The sequence below is a fragment of the Prosopis cineraria genome, unplaced genomic scaffold (genome assembly GCF_029017545.1).
Source record: "Prosopis cineraria cultivar Desert tree isolate PC_DT_omini unplaced genomic scaffold, ASM2901754v1 PC256, whole genome shotgun sequence".
NCBI classification, from domain to species: Eukaryota; Viridiplantae; Streptophyta; class Magnoliopsida; order Fabales; family Fabaceae; genus Prosopis; species Prosopis cineraria.
Genome location: NW_026555583.1, coordinates 22,433 through 42,280, shown reverse-complemented (window position 1 = coordinate 42,280; position 19,848 = coordinate 22,433). Strand labels below are relative to the sequence as shown.

At 29.0% G+C, this 19,848-nt stretch overlaps 1 protein-coding gene across 2 annotated transcripts; it reads left to right on the top strand.

The window, feature by feature from the left end:
- Positions 1 to 5,269: 5,269 nt before the first annotated feature.
- Positions 5,270 to 7,277, top strand: LOC129296098 (ethylene-responsive transcription factor ERF071-like). Of its 2 annotated transcripts, none has more exons than XM_054934696.1 (2): positions 5,270 to 5,571; positions 6,322 to 7,277. In XM_054934696.1, exons 1-2 carry the CDS (start codon positions 5,394 to 5,396, stop codon positions 6,849 to 6,851), a joined length of 708 nt encoding a protein of 235 aa, XP_054790671.1. In that variant the 5' UTR covers positions 5,270 to 5,393; the 3' UTR covers positions 6,852 to 7,277. The 2 variants fall into 2 exon arrangements, with proteins under 2 accessions (XP_054790671.1, XP_054790670.1); XM_054934695.1 differs by having other exon boundaries at positions 5,272 to 5,571; positions 6,316 to 7,277.
- The last annotated feature ends 12,571 nt before the right edge of the window (positions 7,278 to 19,848 follow it).

The following is a 19,848-nucleotide window of genomic DNA, read 5'->3' as shown; positions in this document are numbered from 1 at the left end:
TTATTTTATATTTTCTACTGAATCATGATATGTGAGTATAGAGTATGCTATTAAAATATTATAATCTGGAGGTACTAAAAATATCATTCCTTGGTTCACAATCAAAAATATAATCAAATTATAATTAAATTAGTTATGATCAAAGTATTTCATTAAACTTGTCAAGACATCAATTTAATGATTTACCAATTCAACTGATCAAATTGACTCAATTTTCAATACTATTGAGAATTTGACAGAGTTTAACCCCCTTTAGAAATCTGATCCTAACAAATTTCTGTCATTGTTGTGTTACTTTTCTTTCTCATCTTTTCATCATCTTGTAGAGTGTTAAGATATCCACTTCTTCAAGCTAGCTGGATGGATATATGGTTGGCACACACATGTACGTACGTGTGATGTACAATGTGTGCACGCACAACGTACTTCAATGATACGGCATTATCGTCTTTCCAATAAACAGACAAGAGACGCAACATCATAATCTTCAACTATATGCTCACAAAATAACACATTTGATAAGTCTTCTTTCAATAAAATATCGTGTCAAATAAATCTCGACTCTCCTGCGAATATATAGAAAACAAAGAAAAAAAACAATCAAATCAATAATAAATAACACAACAATAATCTCAGTTCTACGTGCGTGTGTGCACACTCATATATAACTAAATGGCTTTGATTTGGTTATCATATCTTACATTCCAGTTTGGTGCTTCCAGGAACTTTATTATGTTTTTGTCTGAAATTTGAGGATGCTTTTGATCTATTCTTCAAAAAGGTTGTTTCAAACTTTAGCCTTTGTGTATCTCTCTCGTCTTCAAATCTTCAATGGGGCTAACAGGGACAGATCGTCGGGTCCAAATCTTGTTGGGGATAATCGTGACATGGCAGCTAGTGATGTGGCTTTTTAAACCCACTTGGAACTGACGCTGTTCAATGTTAATAATATTTTAAATTATTTATGACGCCGTGGACAAATTAAAAACTGAGTTGTTCATGTTTTAAAGTACATGGATACAAACTCGACAAAGCTATGAAGTTCAATTAATTATTATTTACCCTTTTTTATTATATCACCAAAATTATGAGAAACTTGGTGTATTAGTATCATCCACTTGAGCTAATTCGAACCTTTGCTTTGTGGGAGTGTTATTCCCAATAGCAACTTGATGGATAGTTTGTATACTTTATGCAATGCTTAGAACTATAGATAGGGTTGTTTCTATCAACTATCAACTATCAAGCCCTAACCACTTTGATGGGGTTGTTTCTATCATGAAAATGTGCAAAATTTAATATTGAGCCAATACATTTATTATTTATATATAATATAATGGAACCAAGTTTTTCCCTACTTGTAGAAGGTCACGTGTTCAATTCCGTAACTACTACCTTATTTTGTTTGGTAGATTGCAAGAATTACATTACTCTCTTTTTCTTTTCAAAGGTAGTAAACAGGATTATAACGTTTGGTATAAATATATACTTTTATTGTTAAAAAATATAAAGTATTTTTTTAAAGTGAGAGATATTAAAAAAATATAAAAAATTTTGGATCTTTCAATATGCAATCAATGAGATTTTTCAAAAATATCTTTAATTGAAGGGTGTAATTAATTAACTAAATTTTTTAATTGAAACATTCTATTAAATAAGGATAAGTATGAAAAAAATATGTAATTTCAAAAAAATAAACTAACTCATTAGGATGTGATTTCATTAAAAATAATTTATAATATTGAACAAAGGAAATAACTAAGCATATTTAATCTGACCAAAAAAAACTAAACATATTTAATGAGATAATTTAAAAAAATTTACATGAAAAAATTACATTGAGGTCTCACATAAAAAAATTAATTACTATAAAATTTATTAACAACTGAACTAAACTGCATTAACAACATATACCTTGCAATAATCCGGTGGTTACGGCTAAAACATGGTCATTTATTTTTCTTGAGAAATGAGATTCATTCAAACCATGAATGATGAAGGGTGCATTAACTTTTTGCTTTTATATGAATTATTATATCTGTATATTACTACTTTTTATTAAAAATTCCATGCAAATAAAAAAATAATTTATTGAGCTAGATTTTCACCATTCCAAAAGAAAGAGGTATTTTATTTTAGTCTTTTACATTCTCATAATCATGAGGTTGGCTTTTCAATTTTTTTGTTAAGTTGTTTTCTTTTTAAACTTGATTTACTTGTTGTTTTAAATTCATGGCGGATTATAATATTCAATATAATAAGGTTAAAAAACTAAACATATTGAATGTGATAATATATATTTAAATATGTTTATATTACATTATCTTATAATGTGTGCAACAACACCACGCTCATTCATTTCTTAAAAAAAAATTCATTTAAACATAGAACAAAGAGTGAAATTCGTCATTTAGCCTTTTGTTTTTTTGTTTTTTTTTTTTTTTTGGTTTTTAGAATCCTAGACTTTTCATATTCGTTCATTTTTGGATAAAAAAGATTTATTCAACTATTGAACAAAAGGTGAAATTTGTCATTTGACAGCTTTTATTTTCTTTCAAAATCCTAGGCTTTTCACCCTCATTCATTTCTTGATAAATGAAATTTATTTAAACACTGAATAAAGATTAAAATTTGTCATTTAGCACTTTTTCACGCTTTTTGGATCATGGCCTTTACATGTTCATTCATTCCTTGATAAACAAGATTGATTCAAACATTAAATAAAAAGTTAAGTTTGTTATTTGACAGTTTTTTTAGCATGTTTTAAGAATCACGAGCTTTCTGTGCTTGTTCATTTCTTAATAAACAAGATTTATTCAAACATTGAACAAAAAGTGAAGTTTGCTATTTGACAGTTTTTTTTTTTTTTTAAGAATCGTAAGCTTTTTCTGCTTGTTCATTTATTGATAAACGAGATTTATTCAAACATTGAATAGAGGGTGAAGTTTGTCACTTGACAACTTTTTTTCCCATAACTCAAGGCCTTCCATGCTCATTTATTTCTTGATAAATGAGATTTATTCAAACATTGAATAAAGAGAGAAATTTGTCATTTGACAATGTTTTATGCTTTTAGTATCATGGGCTTTACATGCTCATTAATTTCTTGATAAATAAGATTTATCCAAACATTGAGTAAACAGTAAAGTTTGTTATTTGACTTTTTTTTACGTTTTAAAAATCATGAGCTTTCTATGCTCGTTCATTTTTTGGCGAACGAGATTTATCCAAACATTGAACAGAGATTGAAATTTGTCACTTGATAGCTTTTTATTTTTTTTAGAGTCTAGGATTTCCATGCTCATTCATTTCTTGATTTATTCAAACATTGAATAAACAGTGAAATTTGTCATTTGATAGTTTTTTACATTTTAAGGATCATGGTTTCACATATTCATTCATTTGTCGATAAACAAGATTTATTCAAACATTAAATATAGTGAAATTTGTCATTTGACAGTTTTTTTATACTTTCAGAATCACGAGCTTTTCGTGCTCGTTTATTTCTTGATGAACAAAATTTATTCAAATATTAAACAAAGTGTGAAGTTTGTTATATGATAGTTTTCTACGTTTTTAAAATCATAGACTTTCCATACTCGTTTATTTCTTGATAAACGAGATTTGTTCAAACAATAAAGAAAGAGTAAAGTTTGCCATTTGATAATTTTTTACATTTTTAGAATCATAAGCTTTCCATGCTCATTCATTTCTTAATAAATGAGATTTATTCAATTATTGAATAAAAAGTGAAGTTTGTCATTCCATGGGTTTTATGTTTCCAAAATCCGGGATTTTTCACGCTTGTTCATTTCTTGATTTATTCAAACATTCAACATAAAGTAAAGTTTAGCAAATGATATCTCTTCACATTCGCGGAATCTTAAGCTTCATTTTTTTGAATTCTTTTATTAACGTTTTTACTTTTAAGTGTTTCAATTTACTATTCCAAGTCCTTCACCATGATCCGTGATCCTGTTTGATTATTAGAATAAAATAAAATTAAATTAAATAACTTAAAAAATAAAAATAAAAATGAATTAAACTATCATTCCTCCATAATAAACGTGATAAAATTTATTAATACATATTACGAATGTAAGAATCATCACATTCTTCTAAAATTATCATAAATCATGATTTTCAATCTCATGAATTAAATTATACATTCTTTTTATGAATGTGTTCACTTATCCGCTTTATTTATATTATTTTTACCTTTATTTTTTCAATTCATTTCATTCTATTAAGCAAATGGGTCTTATATTTTTTTCTAGCTTTGACAAGCATTGTTATATTTATGTGTTACTTTTATTAAAAATTCTATACAGATCACAAAATTTAATTTATTGAAATAGATTTTTCCCCCTTTTAAAATAAAGTGGATCTTTTTTTTAACCAATAATAAAGAGGATCTCTTTTTAAAGAAAAAAAATCAGATATTTATTTTCTTTTCCACCACATGTAGGCATTTTAGCTACATAGGATTGTATCCACTAGCAAAATCCAACGAGAATGTATAAAAGAAATCCTCCTAAGAGATACACATATTCAAAGTTCATTACTGCTGTATGTAACATGAATGAAAAGAGTGAAATTGAATCTCCAAAACCATTAAAAATTTAACTTTTATAAGCTGATTGAGAAACTAGAACTAGAATCAGATTTACATACCATCAAAATGAGAGTGGCATGCGATTCAAGCCAAAAAAATGTGAATAGCATTACTTTTTGACTCTTTTTTCTCTCAATTAGAAGTTCAAAACTGAAAGCATCTAATTTACGTGAAGAACCAAAAAAAAAGAAAAAAGAAAAAAAATTCATGACAATTTAAAAATAAAAAAAATAGAGAACAGGGCTAAAATCGTGATTCTGATGCCGTCTAGGGGCAAAGGTCTAGAGTCAAACCAAAATTGAAGTGTCTCTGTACGGTACATGCCGGGATTCCTCAGAGAACCCCTTAATTTGTGGGGCAAACTGACGTGCGTTATTCCTAACAAAATCCTACACTCAACCACACCGTCGTTTTCTACACATCCCAACCAGTAGCCGAAACGTGGACCAACCCCACACGTGGGCCCGACCTCCCTCAACCCAAGAGCCAACCGTTCAGAGATCCAACGGCCACCCTGGGAATCTCGCTCAAGCAGGACCGTGCGATTATCAAAGAGAGAAATCATGATTAGGAGGGAGTTTGTCGTCTAGTGTGGGGCTAACGTCGTTCTATAAATTCCAGAGACCTCTATGACCCCTGTCCTCTCACTTTCTCTCCTTCACGTTCATTTTGGATTCGGGGATTCATACACTCTCGCTCGTTCGTTTACAGTGACAGAAACGAGAATCTTGCTTCATCTTTTCTTGTCTCTCTCTCTCTCTCTCTCTCTGTTTTGATCATGTGTGGTGGAGCTATCATTTCCGATTTCATTGCCGTCAAGCGAGGCCGGAAACTCACCGCCGGTGACTTCTGGTCCGAGCTCGACCCTTTCTCCGACCTCCTTGGCTTCGATATTAACGCCGGTTCTGCCAAAAACCAAACGCCTCGGAAACTCCCTCAAGTCCCAATCAGTAAAGGTAAAATATTCTTCTCTTGTCGTTTGTTTCCTTAATTCTAGTTTTCTTATGCAGTGTTTGATGGCAACCTTTTCGTATTTTGTTCAGAAAATCCAGTTGTTTATATCTAGACCGTCATTTTCTTTGAGCATTCTTGTGTATGAAATCAATATTTTTTTGGGGAGGGAGGTTATTCATCAGTGTATAAGAGCTTTTTAATCGTAATACGTTTAATAACTGGTAGCTTCGATCTTAGATAGCATGAGAATAATTCTTCTGAAGTGGTATGCTATATTCATCACCTGGTGAATTGTGTTAATTATATTCAATATGTTTGTTTGGTGGTGGTTAGGTAGGGTGTGCACACAACAACGAGTCAGATTAGAAATGGAGTAAAGTTTAAGCGATGAATTATTTGACGGTAGGAAAGAGAGTTTTCTTTACATTTTTTATGCTTATTGAAAAGTAAGCAATAAAGGAGGGAAATCTGAAAGCTAAAAAAACTTTTCTTTAGAAGGATTGAGCTCTCTTGATTGTTTCAATATTATACATATGGATGCATGTTAATAAAATAATTTGTCACCCGACTGAAATAATTATTGATTATCGAGATACTCAAACCTCCTGAAATATCAGAATTGTCTTAGATTCACGCAACACTTCTCTCAAAATTTTCCGGGAAAGACGCCATCTCCCAAGAAAATAAAACTTGGCCAGAAAATTCTGGAATATAGTAATGATAAAATGTGTGGTTACTGTGTGAAGAGGCAGGCGAGAAGAAGGAGAAGAAAAGCGTTAGCGCAGAGAAAGCAGGCGGGAAGAGCACTGGACAGAGAGCACGCAAGAACGTGTACAGAGGCATAAGGCAGAGGCCGTGGGGCAAGTGGGCCGCAGAGATAAGGGACCCACACAAGGGCGTCCGGGTGTGGCTCGGCACCTACAACACCGCCGAAGAAGCCGCCAGAGCCTACGACGAAGCGGCCAAGCGCATCCGCGGCGACAAAGCCAAGCTCAACTTCCCGGCCGCTACCGCCCCGAGTCCTCAGCCGGAGCGACCCGCCAAGAAGCGGTGCCTGAGCCCAGAGCTGAGTGACGGGAGCAACCATCCAACCGGGCCACCGACGCCGTACCAGGCGGATCTGGAGCTGAAGCAGCAGATATCAGACCTGGAGTCGCTGCTGGGACTGGAGCCGGAGGAAGAGACGAGCGAGCAGCAGCAGGCGGTGAGCGGAGGAGGAGCAGCGACGGCGACGAGTGGGCGGAGTCGGTGGAGATGTGGATGCTGGACGACGTCGTGTTGAATCACATGGCAAATAGTGAGCTCTTGTACTGAGGTCTGATGAAGGGAAGCACCCTTGGTGGTGCGGTGGTGGCGAGGTTGAATTAATGGAGGGTATTATTAGATGAAGCGACTTTTATTTACTGTCTGTATAAACCAACTCGCGTGGATGGTTATGGTTAAGGTTCTCTTAAGGATTATGGTTATGTTTTGTGTTTTTTTTTATTTTTTTGGGGTTGGTGGGGGTGAGTAGGTGAAAGACTTTAACTAAGGTGGTGGCATCGTAAATACTGGAGAAATAAAGGCGAGGGTGGAGTGCATGTGTGTATTTTTAACAGTAGTAGAACTATAGGGTGTTGTGGCTGGTCGGATGCATGTTTGATGGATGAAGTTGAATGTAATGGGACAGTGAATCATAGTAGTACATGGCGGTGTGCTTGTCGTGTTTTGTCTGGTCTGTCTCATCACCTCCCCACTGATTGCCCGTCTCCAAAGTCGGTTCATGCTTCCCTGGTAAATCCCAAATCCTCCCTGTACTGGAAAACACCAACTAACTCTGTGTATATAATATTTCGTCCGTTTTAAATTATAAAATATTTTTTAAAATTTTTTTATTTTAAAATATAAAATATTTTTAATGAATTAAAATTTCATTAAATGTATTAATTTTAATATTATTTTTTATTTTTTTATAATTAATTTTTATTTTTTTAATACATTAAATAATGAATATTTTTAAAAATTTATATTTTTATTTTAAAAAAAATAATATTGTTAGATATATTTAATGAGATTTATTGATATATAAAATTTTATTTAAAAATTTTATATTTTAAAATAAATAAATAAATAAATAAATATATATATATTGATGAATGTAACTAGCTCTACTATGGTGTGGCATAGGCGGTCGTTTCAAGAGACTCATGCTTCCGAACGAATAGAGTAATTTTTTTACTGTGGTCAAAGAATCCAATTAATAGTCAAAGTTTTCATATCAGTCAGCTTGATTGATTTACCATTTGATTAGTTCTTTTCTTTTATATATATATTTGAAATTTAAATAAATTATATATTTTCTTTATTTAATTTATATCATTATTATTTGTTCAATTTTAATTGTTATAAAAATGTCATTATTCTTTCTTATTTTTATTTTAGGAAAAGTAACATTCGAAGATTATTGTATAAAATTTATATTCCGGATCAAATGATTTTAAAGTAGCTTTTTAATCTTTTAGTCTTTTTGATATATTAATTTTATAAATAAAAAGACTGAAATATTTCTTAAATAGTAAAAAAAAAAAAACTCTCATCGTCATCAGCTGTCGAACCACTACTAATGGTCAAATTGTTGGAGACCTTGCTGTTGACGAGGTCATCGACCACTAGTCGCTAGAGCTCTAGCACTAGTGATTTTTTATTTAAAAAGTAAACTTTTTAGATGGCTAAGAGAGGATTTGATTTTATGATTTTGGCAACTAAAAAGCTTAGTGGCCATGGCAAAAAAAAAATTATATAAGTATTAAACCAAACACAAAATTACTTTCATGTGATAACAAAATGATGTGTTATTAATTTCTGAATGGAACTTATTATTTTATAAATGTCATTTATTAATCTAATATGGACAATTATAAATTGAAGGCTTCAAAACTTCACTCATTTTACTTATTAAATATTTCAATGTATTGTTGTTAGTTACAAATAGGTTATTAAAATCAAGTGGGTACTTGTTAGTGAATGACTAACACATACAATCAAATATTTTCTGTTAATTTTTTTAACTTGTTAAAACCATAATAGATTATTGTTAATTTCAAATGAATTGTTGTTATTTTATAAATGTCACTTGTTAATCTAACATAAACAATTACAAATTGAGAACTTTAAAACTTTACTTATTTTACTTATTAAACGTCCAAATGTATTATTGTTAATTACAAATAGGTTGTTGTTAAAATTAAACGGGTTAAACGTCTCAAATCATTCACTAATATAGCTATTCTAAAATTATTTAGTCTTTATAAGATATAAATTTTATATGGTAATCCTTGAATGCTATTTTTTCTTTATTTTATGTATTTAAAAATAAAGTACATCAAGCTTTAACAAGTACAATTAAGGTTTAAAGTTTCATAAAACGAGGTTTTTGTATTTAATGCCTGAATATATTTTGAATATAATTATCTTCAATTAAAAAAAAAGTTGAAAGACAAAAAATGTCCCAAATGTTTCATGAAAGGAGGTCTGGCATCTTTATTTTTTTATTGGAACAATATCATTCTAAAAGTTTAAAAAAAAGTAATTTTATCCTTATTGTTAATCCAAACATTTATTAATTATTAAGTCTCTTGTTTTGACTAATAATTTGACGCATGTTTTGGTTTTCCTCTTTTTGAATTGTTGTTTTTCTCTCCCTCTCCAGAATTTGGAAAAGCCCGGATCCATGAAACCAAAAGATAGAATCATCCTTGTGCAACGCACGGGTTTGCAAAATCTAGTTGGATAAAAACAAGGATTTCCTCATCGTGTCACTCTTTTCCATTGGTTTTTATGGCAACTGAATTGGTACGCTCAATCAACGAAAAATGGCAAGAACTACACTCTGGATTAGAGAAATATATAAAAAAGATGGGTTTCTTGTATGTGTGAGAGAGAAGGACAATTCAGGAACAAATGCAAAAGGACATGTGGAAATGGTCAAAAATCATTTTTAATAGTCAACCTTGTTTTTTAGTTTCAACCACGCAAAATTGCACCTTTTTTTTGAACCTGGAGTGACCTTGCTTTATTTTTAACACTTTTAAGATGACATTATTTTAACTAAAAAACAAAAATACTTAGTGCTCTTTTTAAAAAAAATTTTAAGTATTTTTACCCCTTAACCTTAAAAAAATAGAAGAAACACCCATGTGCAATAGAAAATACTATAATATAATATGAAACATAAAAATAAGCACTTTTTCCATAATTTGTTTATTTTAAATAAAATATAACATAAACTCATCTTAGAATTTATCTTTCCATGTGTCCAATAGGTAAGATATATCTTTATTTGTATATTAAAAGGAAATCAACAAAAGTTGGTCTGGAACAAAATCGTGAAATCAAATCCTACTATCAATATGAGAACTTTATTAATGAACAATATTTAAATATTTTTATAGGTGCTCTTTGAGTTTAAAGGAATGTCGTAACGACCTGATCCTAATGAGTCGCGAAACCTAACTCAATTAAACTTTTTGTTGGTTATATGTTTGCAGATTATTTATAAACAAAGTATAAATTATTTGAATATCTTATCATACTATCGTTTAACCTTCGATCATGTTCTGAAGTTTCCACCGTCACACACAAAGGTACTTATTGTGATTGATGATGATGATGGTGTTAATTTGAAAGTTTCAAATCCCAAGCGATTAGTCGCAGATAGTAAGCTCTGGCCAAACACGTGCGGTAATGTTATTTTTTTTGGAAAAATTTAGTAGGTTGATCATTAATGTGGAATAAGTCATAAGTGTGTCCTTGAGATCCTTAAAAAATAGACCCAATTTTTTTTTTTCCCAATAAACCCAATCTCGGTTGATGTTTTTACGAGTATAAAAGTATTTATGTTGGGTGTAACAGATAGAAAAGGCTGGTCCATTATAATATAAGAAATTAATGTTTGAATTTATATTTGGTACTTTACATTTAATGGCCAATTATATTTAGAACATAATTATTTCCAATATAATAGAAGAACATATGAAAAAAAAAAAGAGGGCAAAATTGGCAACATTAAATATTTTGCTATGTATTAAATATTTTGTCATGTATCTTTAATTTCAAAGCTAGTAATACAAGCAGGCTCACTTCATATTGGCTCAAATAAATCTGAACTTAAAAAAAACTTATATAATCAAATCTCGCTCCAAGACTCTTGACTTATTTAGGCCAATACAAATACTTAAAATTTTTAATTTATTTAAAAAATCAATTTTTAATTAGTTTTCCTTTAAAATAATAGTTACTTACAAATTTTAATCAATTATTAGTCAATTGTTATCACCATATGCTTTATCTATACAAATAATGATAAATGGAGCTAAGTATGCCAATATTTTAACATTTTTAATATAAATATTTTTAATTTAATTTAATTTAAACTATGTAATAACTTTTAAAATCTATATATGCACATAACCTTGAATGATAGATTGATAATTACTTTGAAGCATATCGGCACATTACTGAAATTTTGGTATCATTCAATCCAAATATTAAAATAGAGTCAAACTACAAATTTATCATTTGCAAATAGGAGATTCTTGCCCATTGATTTGCCCCCGGACTGAACAATGCATTCATAGACCAGAAAAGATGTACGTATCTGTAGTTTTGGTAAGAGTTTTTTCTTTTTCCTTTGTTGGTAAAAAACTTAGTTTAAATCGTCTTCACTGTTCAATGTTTGAACTCTGAAGTGATTAGCTAACTCGAGGCATGGTTGACAAAAGAAGAGGACCGTACATATTTATCAAATCTATTTATGTCCAAATTTAAAAGAAAATATTCTTAATGGCGAATGCAATGAACTTTGACGCAAAAATTAGACGTTGGTCTGATCGATGCCTTTCATCATTTGAATGTGCGGAGATTGATATAAGACCAAGAGACGTGTAAGAAACAACAGAAAAGGGAAGTGGGACACGTTTGAAAAAAGTTTCAAATGAGGAGAAAGAAGTCGTTGGAAGAATATATATAATTTACTTGAATAAGTTATTATTAGTTTGTTCTGAAATAAGATTTTACCTTGATTTAAAATTATTTGTTATCCTTCATGGAAAATTAACATTCGTGTATAATATAAATTTCATACCAAATCATAGTATATTCATAAGTAATAAATAATATATTTAACTCACTAATTTAGATTGTTATGAATGTGGAGATCTTATTCTTCAATAAATCGATACAAGTTTCCTAACTTTTAATAATATGTATAGACTTAACTTTTAAGCAGAACATATCATTTGCTCTCTCTCTTTCTCTATATATATTAATATATATATATATATATATATATATATTAAATAGCAACATCCTAGAGCCACATGTAGTTGAAGGTAGAATTCAGAACAAGGGTCGGGCTTTACCATTTAAACCCATTTTTTTAAAAAATTTAGCTTAAAAAATGTCATTTTTTATGAAAATCAGGCTTTGAAACTCAGCCCTAATATACCCTAAAAAAAATGAGCTCTGACTCAAGTGGCTCTTTTTTATTTTAACTCTAAAAAAGTAAAATATTTTTATCTTATTTTTTAAATTAAATTTAAACTTTAAAATATATGCTCATACTTTAAAATTTAGTTTTCTATCATTTATTTTTAAAATATATGTTTATACTTTAAGATTTGATTTTCTATTATTTATTTTTAACTTTTTAATATTATAATTTGTATTTTAATAATATATGAAATGTTATAATTAAAATTTTTAATTTTAAAAATAAAAAAATAATAATCAATGGTTTATGGGCCCGACTTTAAGCCATTTGAATAAGAATCAAGTTTTAAAAATTAGTCTATTTTTAAAAAATCAAACTTAAGGACCTGGTCGTTATGGGTTATGGGTTGAACTCATATGAGTCAAGTCTGTCTATTTTTCACCTCTAGTTGAAAGGACATACTCAGGGAAAATGATATGTACGAGGTATGAATTTTCATATTTTATAGTTTGCACTCTTTTCTTCTCACACTTTGCTTCTTCTTTTTTTTTTGGGGTATGTTTATACTTTGCGTCTTTATTTTAATATATTAAACTTTAAATTTATTTTAATTTTAGTTTTTAGCTTAGATCTAAAATTCAATTTTTTTTAACTCAAAGCCCATATTAACTTATAATTTTATTATACCTAAGTATCGATATTATTTAATTATTAATCTTTTAAAAAATAGATAAAAAGGATCTAATTTGACTAAATTAAATTAGACCTGCTCATCCTCACCCCAAATACTAGTTAGGAACTAGTAAATGAAGAATGAAGATTTGAGACTTTAGAATTAGCTCGTTGAATGCCCTTCATTGGTTTGCTGTACTTGCAATTGTGCAATTGAAGGTTGAATTAAACAATAAAGAAAAAAAAGAAAAAAAGAGAATAATAAATTTGAAAGAGATAAATTTATTTTTTCTAGTGCCAAAAATTCTAATTCTAACATTACTCCGATTCGAGATCATGACGGAGCATTCTTGTCCATAAATTTAAATAACAATACAAAAGTTTTTTAAAAAGTAACAAACACGAGACTCTCCAAGAACCTTCGTGTCCAGTGAGGAATAACAAGTGGTTGGAAATTAACACGACAAAGCGTGGATCCAACAGTGAATCCAGTGAACTCATCATGACAACTTTAAGCAGATATAATAATTTTAGGGCGGCATTTTAGAATGAAGGTTCCATCATAATTCATGACAACAAAAGGAAAAAAAAAAAAAAAGTGAAGGTGGACAAAGGTAAAATTTTAGGGTTTGATTTGACTAAAATAAGGTAAGAGAGAGTTGGTAAGTCATGTTGTTTGGGTTCACATTGTACGCAATATTTGACTTGCATACATGTGTCTGCCTAACCTTGGCTAGCTATTCTTGTTCCCTATACATATTCTTACATCCTCTTGTATGTGTGGGATATTGCATTTATTCTTGGATTGAGAAGACCGAAAGGAGTTCAATTGTATTTAATGATTTATTCTCTTATTGTTGTCAAAAATGCTGTCTATAATTAAAAGGGGGGAAATGGAACCACCTAATGTTTGAACTTTGAAGGTATTGCGCCTTATCCAGTTTGATTGCCTTGAAGTACTCCCTCCATCTAAAACTATAAAATATTTAAACAAAATTTTATATATTAATAAAATTCATTAAATACATTTTATAATTTTATTTTTTTCAGGATAAAGATATAAATTTTTAAAAATATCCTTCATTTAATACTCAACTGATAAAATAATATTGAAAAGAGAGAATATATGAAAAAGATAATATTGAAAAACTATCATTAATAAAACTTTATTTTTATCAAAGTGTCTTATATTTTAAAACTTTAAATCTTTTCTAAAAATATCTTATAATTTAGGACAGAGGAAGTATTTTAATATAGAAAGACAAATGGAATATATGCCTAATTTTTTACACTTTGTTGTTTAAAAGTCTAATATTTTGTGACTTTTTGTCATTAATTAAAAGCATAGTATTGAAAATTTGATTAATTTCACATGCTGATTTAACTAGGAAATTGTTAAACCAGTATTTTAACTTATTCAATAAAATGCCTTGTTTGTAATTAATATGATCACACAGTTTCATAATTATGATTTGACTGTTAATGTTTGAATATAATTAGTGCACTGTCCAATTTAATGACAAGTTTAGTTTATTATTATTATTATTATTATTATTATTATTATTATTATTATTATTATTATTATAAGTAGTATTTATAATTAGTGCCTTTCAAAAGAAGGGAAAAACCATCGTGCTTGTATGGGTAATTAATTATAAATACTACTAGTTTTTGCCTCCAAAGGTAGCGAATAGAAAAAAAGATATAGTAAAGATTAGAAAAAAGTGCCGACAGAATTACGCTCAAAAAATTTATCTAACTGGAAAATGTGTGTGTGTGTGTGTGTCATGTACATATTAATGTCTTTTAAAAAAAAATCTTGGCAATAAATACTACTAGTTTTTGAAGTGTTGAATACTATTTTAAAGAATAATTAATATACATTTGCTCCTAATAAATAAATAATTTTATATTTATTTTTAAGTAAAATAATTAACTCATTAAATAAGGATAAATATGAGAAGAGGATGTTAGTTTGAATGGTTAGTTAATTTGTTGGAAGTTAAAATTTAATTTAAAATGTCTTATATTTTTAAATAGAGAGAGTAAAATCTAATGAATAAGTTCTATGCCCTCGACCTTTGTTGATGGACAGTATTATACTCAAATTTCTTGTTAATTAAAGTATTCGATAACATGCATGCTATGTGCTTAGTGCACTTAATTGACTAAGTTCAGAAAAAAAAAAAAAAGACAATGTTCTTTTTACGCTAACAAATTATTACTTTAAATTTCGGAGGACGGCCTAGCAGGAAAAATAAAAAAATAAATGTGTATTTTTATTTTTAAAGTACTTTTTGAAAGGCACTTAATATTTTAATATTTTTGTTGAAATAATTTTATTTTTAAAGTTATTACAACAAAGTATTTTTACTATTTTTATCAACTTTTTTAATAATCAACATTCAAGATCAACGTTGAAATTTTGATAAAAGAATAAAAATATTTCATTTTAATAATTTCAACAAAAAATTTACCTCAATAAAAATGTTAGAATGTTAGATGTTTTTTTTTAAAATATTTTAAGAATAAACATACACTTAATCCAAAAGTATGAAGTTGTCATTGCGAGTCAATTAATAATAGTTTAAGCTCTGGATCGGACAAGCACGAGCCAAATACATTATAATAGAATAATTTAATTTAATTAACAGAATACTTCTTGATGTCGACAAATAAATAAATAATTTCAAAAAATTCCTAGCTAGGTTCATGAACTATGCCATCCTTTTCGTCGCTTCGCAGTTAGTGGGACCGCCATATCCAATAAGTAATCTAGATGATTAGATACTCTGTATGCAATTCACTTCTCAATCGTGCGTTGATTTATTCGTCTTCTCGTTGTTCGCTCATATTCAAACTTAGCTCGTCTTCGAATCTCATGATATATAAAATAGAAAAAGAAAAGTATAAATAATAAATAATGACCCTTAAAAATTAACATATACTTTTTATAATTATTGTATTTTTTTTTTTGGCATTTGCACTTCAAACTTCAATATCTACAACTTGAGAATCTGTATTTTACATGAGTATTCGTACATGATCCACAATTAAAAATATGGACATAAGACCTCTAAGACTAAAGAATGTATAAGCCAAAATATATAGCAAAGAAAATATTAAAGATAAAAAAATTACATTTAGTAATTAAAAAATAAATTTAAAATAGATAAAACTTAGAAAATGTGTAATAAATTATTATTTTTTTGCCGAAAATTAGATGACAAACTATATTTTGTTGAAGTGCACTGTTCTGAAAAACATATTTAATGTAAAGAATTTAATTAACAAGTGGAACCCGGCCACGTCCTCATATCTAAAGTACAATAGTTTGGATAATTCTTTTCATCTTCGAAAAATTGATTTCATTTTGATTATTTTGAGCAACGCTTATGATAAGTAAATTCACTAAAAAAAATGAAGCAAAATTATCTTAAAAAATACAATGATTATAGTTTATAAATAGTTTGATCATTTTAAGTTAGACGCAACATTTTTTCAATATTTTCCCGTATTTTATTGATTTCATGAAATCTTAATTTTATTCCTTTTTTATATTTATCTGCATATTTGAATTATTTAAATTCAATAAATTTGAATACAATCTTCAAAATTTTTTATTTATTATATATCTTGTATATTGCAAGGGAAAAATATATTTCGTTTATATATATATATATATATATCAGCTATCTTTGCACCTAATAAGGCCAATTTAGACTATAATTGATAAGAGTTGAGTAATGCGGTGATAGAGGTATGAGATGTCAAACTCTTGTAACTACAGAAAAACCTTTTTATTTTATTTTCATTATCCAGTGATGTGGAAAAAAAAAATTTCCTATCCATAAAATTATTATTTTTCATTTCTTTATTTTATTCTGCGTACTACTAGCTGAGCTGTGCACGTAATATTTTTTCCATAGTCGGCAAATAATAGCTGAAGATCCACATGTCACACTATACTTACATGCATATATAGACACAGTGATACTAATTATTAGCATTTATTTAAGAATAATGACAACGAAAGATTATTATACTGAAAGAATACTCAGTGAGAAAACCAAGTTGTTTACTAAATAATAAAATAATAACACGATTCGGGAGTGAGGTTCATGAAACTAACCCAAATAATTAAAATCGTCCACTTCTAATTTGGCTGTTTATGTGAATTGAAATCTAATACACCCTGAAGTGACACAACCAAAAACAAATCGTTTTGGTGTCCCCATTTGCACTTATATATAAATAATTAAATAATAATGATAATGAACAAAGAATCATCACCGTGTGCGTGGCCCCTCTTAATTCGGATTATTACCAATAAAAGTCACTAATTGTATCTTATCAGAGAATATTCAGCATTAAGATAGACATAAAGCTTCTTCGGGAAAATCCATAAAGAGCCTCAATCTCCGTCCGAAATCCACGCTAGATTCATGGATCCAAACTGTTTGTTTGTTTTTCTTAATCATTGTTGGCTTTTATTTTTCTTTTAAAAAAATAAAAGTAATTTCCCAGCAGATGAATGCCACGTACGGTTTTGTCATAATTTAAACTTTACTGTGCTTTGACATTACCTTTCGGAACTTCCGGCAAATGATCATAATTAAATACTCATTTTTACAAAAATTAAAAAAAATCTAATCCTAAAAATATGATCTCGACTGATTTTTATTTTAAAAAAATCTCATTAACCGCTCTGAAAAATTTAAAAACTCATTTTAGAATATTTTGAATTTATAGAGTTAATAATTTTTTTATTAATAAACAAAATTAAGAGGATTAAGATGCTATACCAATTTTTTTCTAATTTTTCTTTTTATACGTTTAGTACTATGGTCATCACTCATCAGTGTTACGTTATCTATCTATGTCAAACAATCACAAGACAACAGTAGCATTACATTGACGATCTGCGACAGTCAGGGATCCGGTTTCGCGCGCACCAATTTGGATGGTTCTTATCTGATACAATTTTATTATTTAAAATAAAAGATAATTTTAGAACTGTCACTTTAGCAAAGAATAATTTTCTATATGAAAAATTAGAGTTCAAAAATTTTAAATCTGAACTATTAAAATCAGTTTCGAATTGTTCTGGTCTAACCATAGTGATGGGGGTCCAAATCTAACCCCATGTTTATAGTATGCGGACACGTGGTCATTTACAGAAAGAATCACGTGCAAGTTCCTCGTGGCCAGTGACGAATGCAGGGGGGGGAAGCCCCTCCCCAATTCCACTGCTCCTTCATATTTTTTTTAATTTTTTTATAAAAAATGTGAAAATTAGTTTTTTGGCCCCAATATTTTTGATGGTTTTAGATTTTCCCCCCGTGTTGGCAAGTCTGGATTCGTCACTGTTCGTGGCAGATAATGAAAGTTATTTATCACATCAGTAACAGAAAGACCTGATATAACCAGCTTTAGATGGATTGTATGAGTTGTGGCTTATTCCTTCACACTTGTAAAAAAGAAAACTTAATATATAAAAAAATTAATCTTTTATTTTTTTTAACTTTTAACTTTCTTAAAACTCAATCCCTTAAATATAACTTGCTGTAATTCAGTTTTTAAATTTTTAATTTATTTATGATTCAATTCCTCAACTTTTATTATTTTTTATTTTTTTATATTAATTTAGATCCACATCAAAGAGTAAGATGGGATATTATAGAGTAAGATATAAGCATTTTTTAATTTCTTTTAATTTATAAGGATTTTTTTTAAAAAAATAAAAAATAAAAAATAAAAATTAAGTTATACGTGAGTCAAAAATTGAGAGATTGAATCGTAATAAATTATAATTAAAGGATTGAGTCGTAGCGAGTCATACTTAAAAAGTTGAATTGCAAGTGAGTTAAAAATTAAAAGACTAAAAAATTAATTTTTCTAATATAAATTTAATGCATTCATTTTTAGCAATACCAGTTTTAATTTGATACACTGATTTCCTATTATAACTATAATATGACTTAATTTAATAACTAACTAATACTAGTAAACAAGCTACCAATAGACGCTAGTTCAGTTGCTAATAATTTATTAATTTAGCCACTAACTCAAATTTCATTGTTGATATGAGAATGTCAATGAGATTGATCTGTAACTATTTTTTAAGCCTAAAAACATGTTTTAATTTTGATGAGTTTTTAAGACCCAACTGATTTACATTTTTTTTTTGGTTAAACAAGTACTTATAAACAAATAATTAAATAATTTTAAAATGTTTTTTTTTGTTTGAAAAAACTGGAAATAAGCCACGAACAACACTAAGGAAAATGTATGTAAAATGATAGAATACCTAAATTCCACCTCTCCCCTTAAAAAGTCAGGCTGGTGAGACTGGATGAAGTGAAGATCATGACACCATTACGTGTCATAGCATGCTAACTCTTTCTGGGCTGTAAAATCAAAAGGTTGGTATATGGGTTATCAAAAGCTCCGTAAGCAGGCAACAGATGTTAGTGCTTGTACTCATTTTGTCACTTGATGCGTCCCAAATTCAAAATTCACTTCATATAATCTGAAAGGGAATAAACTCTCTCACAAGTCACAACCGTTTCTGGGGAAAAAAGAAGAAAAAGACAGACAGAAAGACGGGGAATGGATTGAAACATGATAATACGTCATTATATAATGTTTTTATTCATTTATTTTCTGGCTAATAAGAGAAAAGCGTGCCTCTTGCAAGTCATTCAAAATTTTCATAATTAAGTTGCCTTTAGTAAATTACTAAATTGACATCTCAAGACTTCCCCAGAATTCTCTACCATCTTTACGGCAACTTCTTGTCTCAAAGTATCAGCCACTGCCTCATGGAGCGACTCACGTTCTGGTACTGTTGAAGAATCATTGATAGACAAACGTGCACTCTTCGATTTTTCCTATGAAGTGCTCTAAAAGAAAATAATATTTTCTTCTCCTAGGATTTGAACTCAAACCCTCATAATAAACTGGATCTTGTAAAATAGTGACCCCTTCGTTGGTTCCAGAAAAAAGGTCACTATGGCAGAAAGAAACAAGAAAGCACTTCCTGGTCCCTGGACATAAACCCTAATACTGAAAAACACACAAATCAATGGGATATCAAAATCAGTATTAAGTAAAAATTAGTTTATACTCTTTTATT

What these genes read in the sequence shown, in the direction of transcription:
- LOC129296098 (XM_054934695.1), top strand. Translation starts at nt 5,394, where the DNA reads ATGTGTGGTGGAGCTATCATTTCCGATTTCATTGCCGTCAAGCGAGGC. An exon ending in TCAAGTCCCAATCAGTAAAG is followed by an intron (nt 5,572 to 6,315) that starts GTAAAATATTCT and finishes TACTGTGTGAAG; the next exon opens with AGGCAGGCGAGAAGAAGGAG.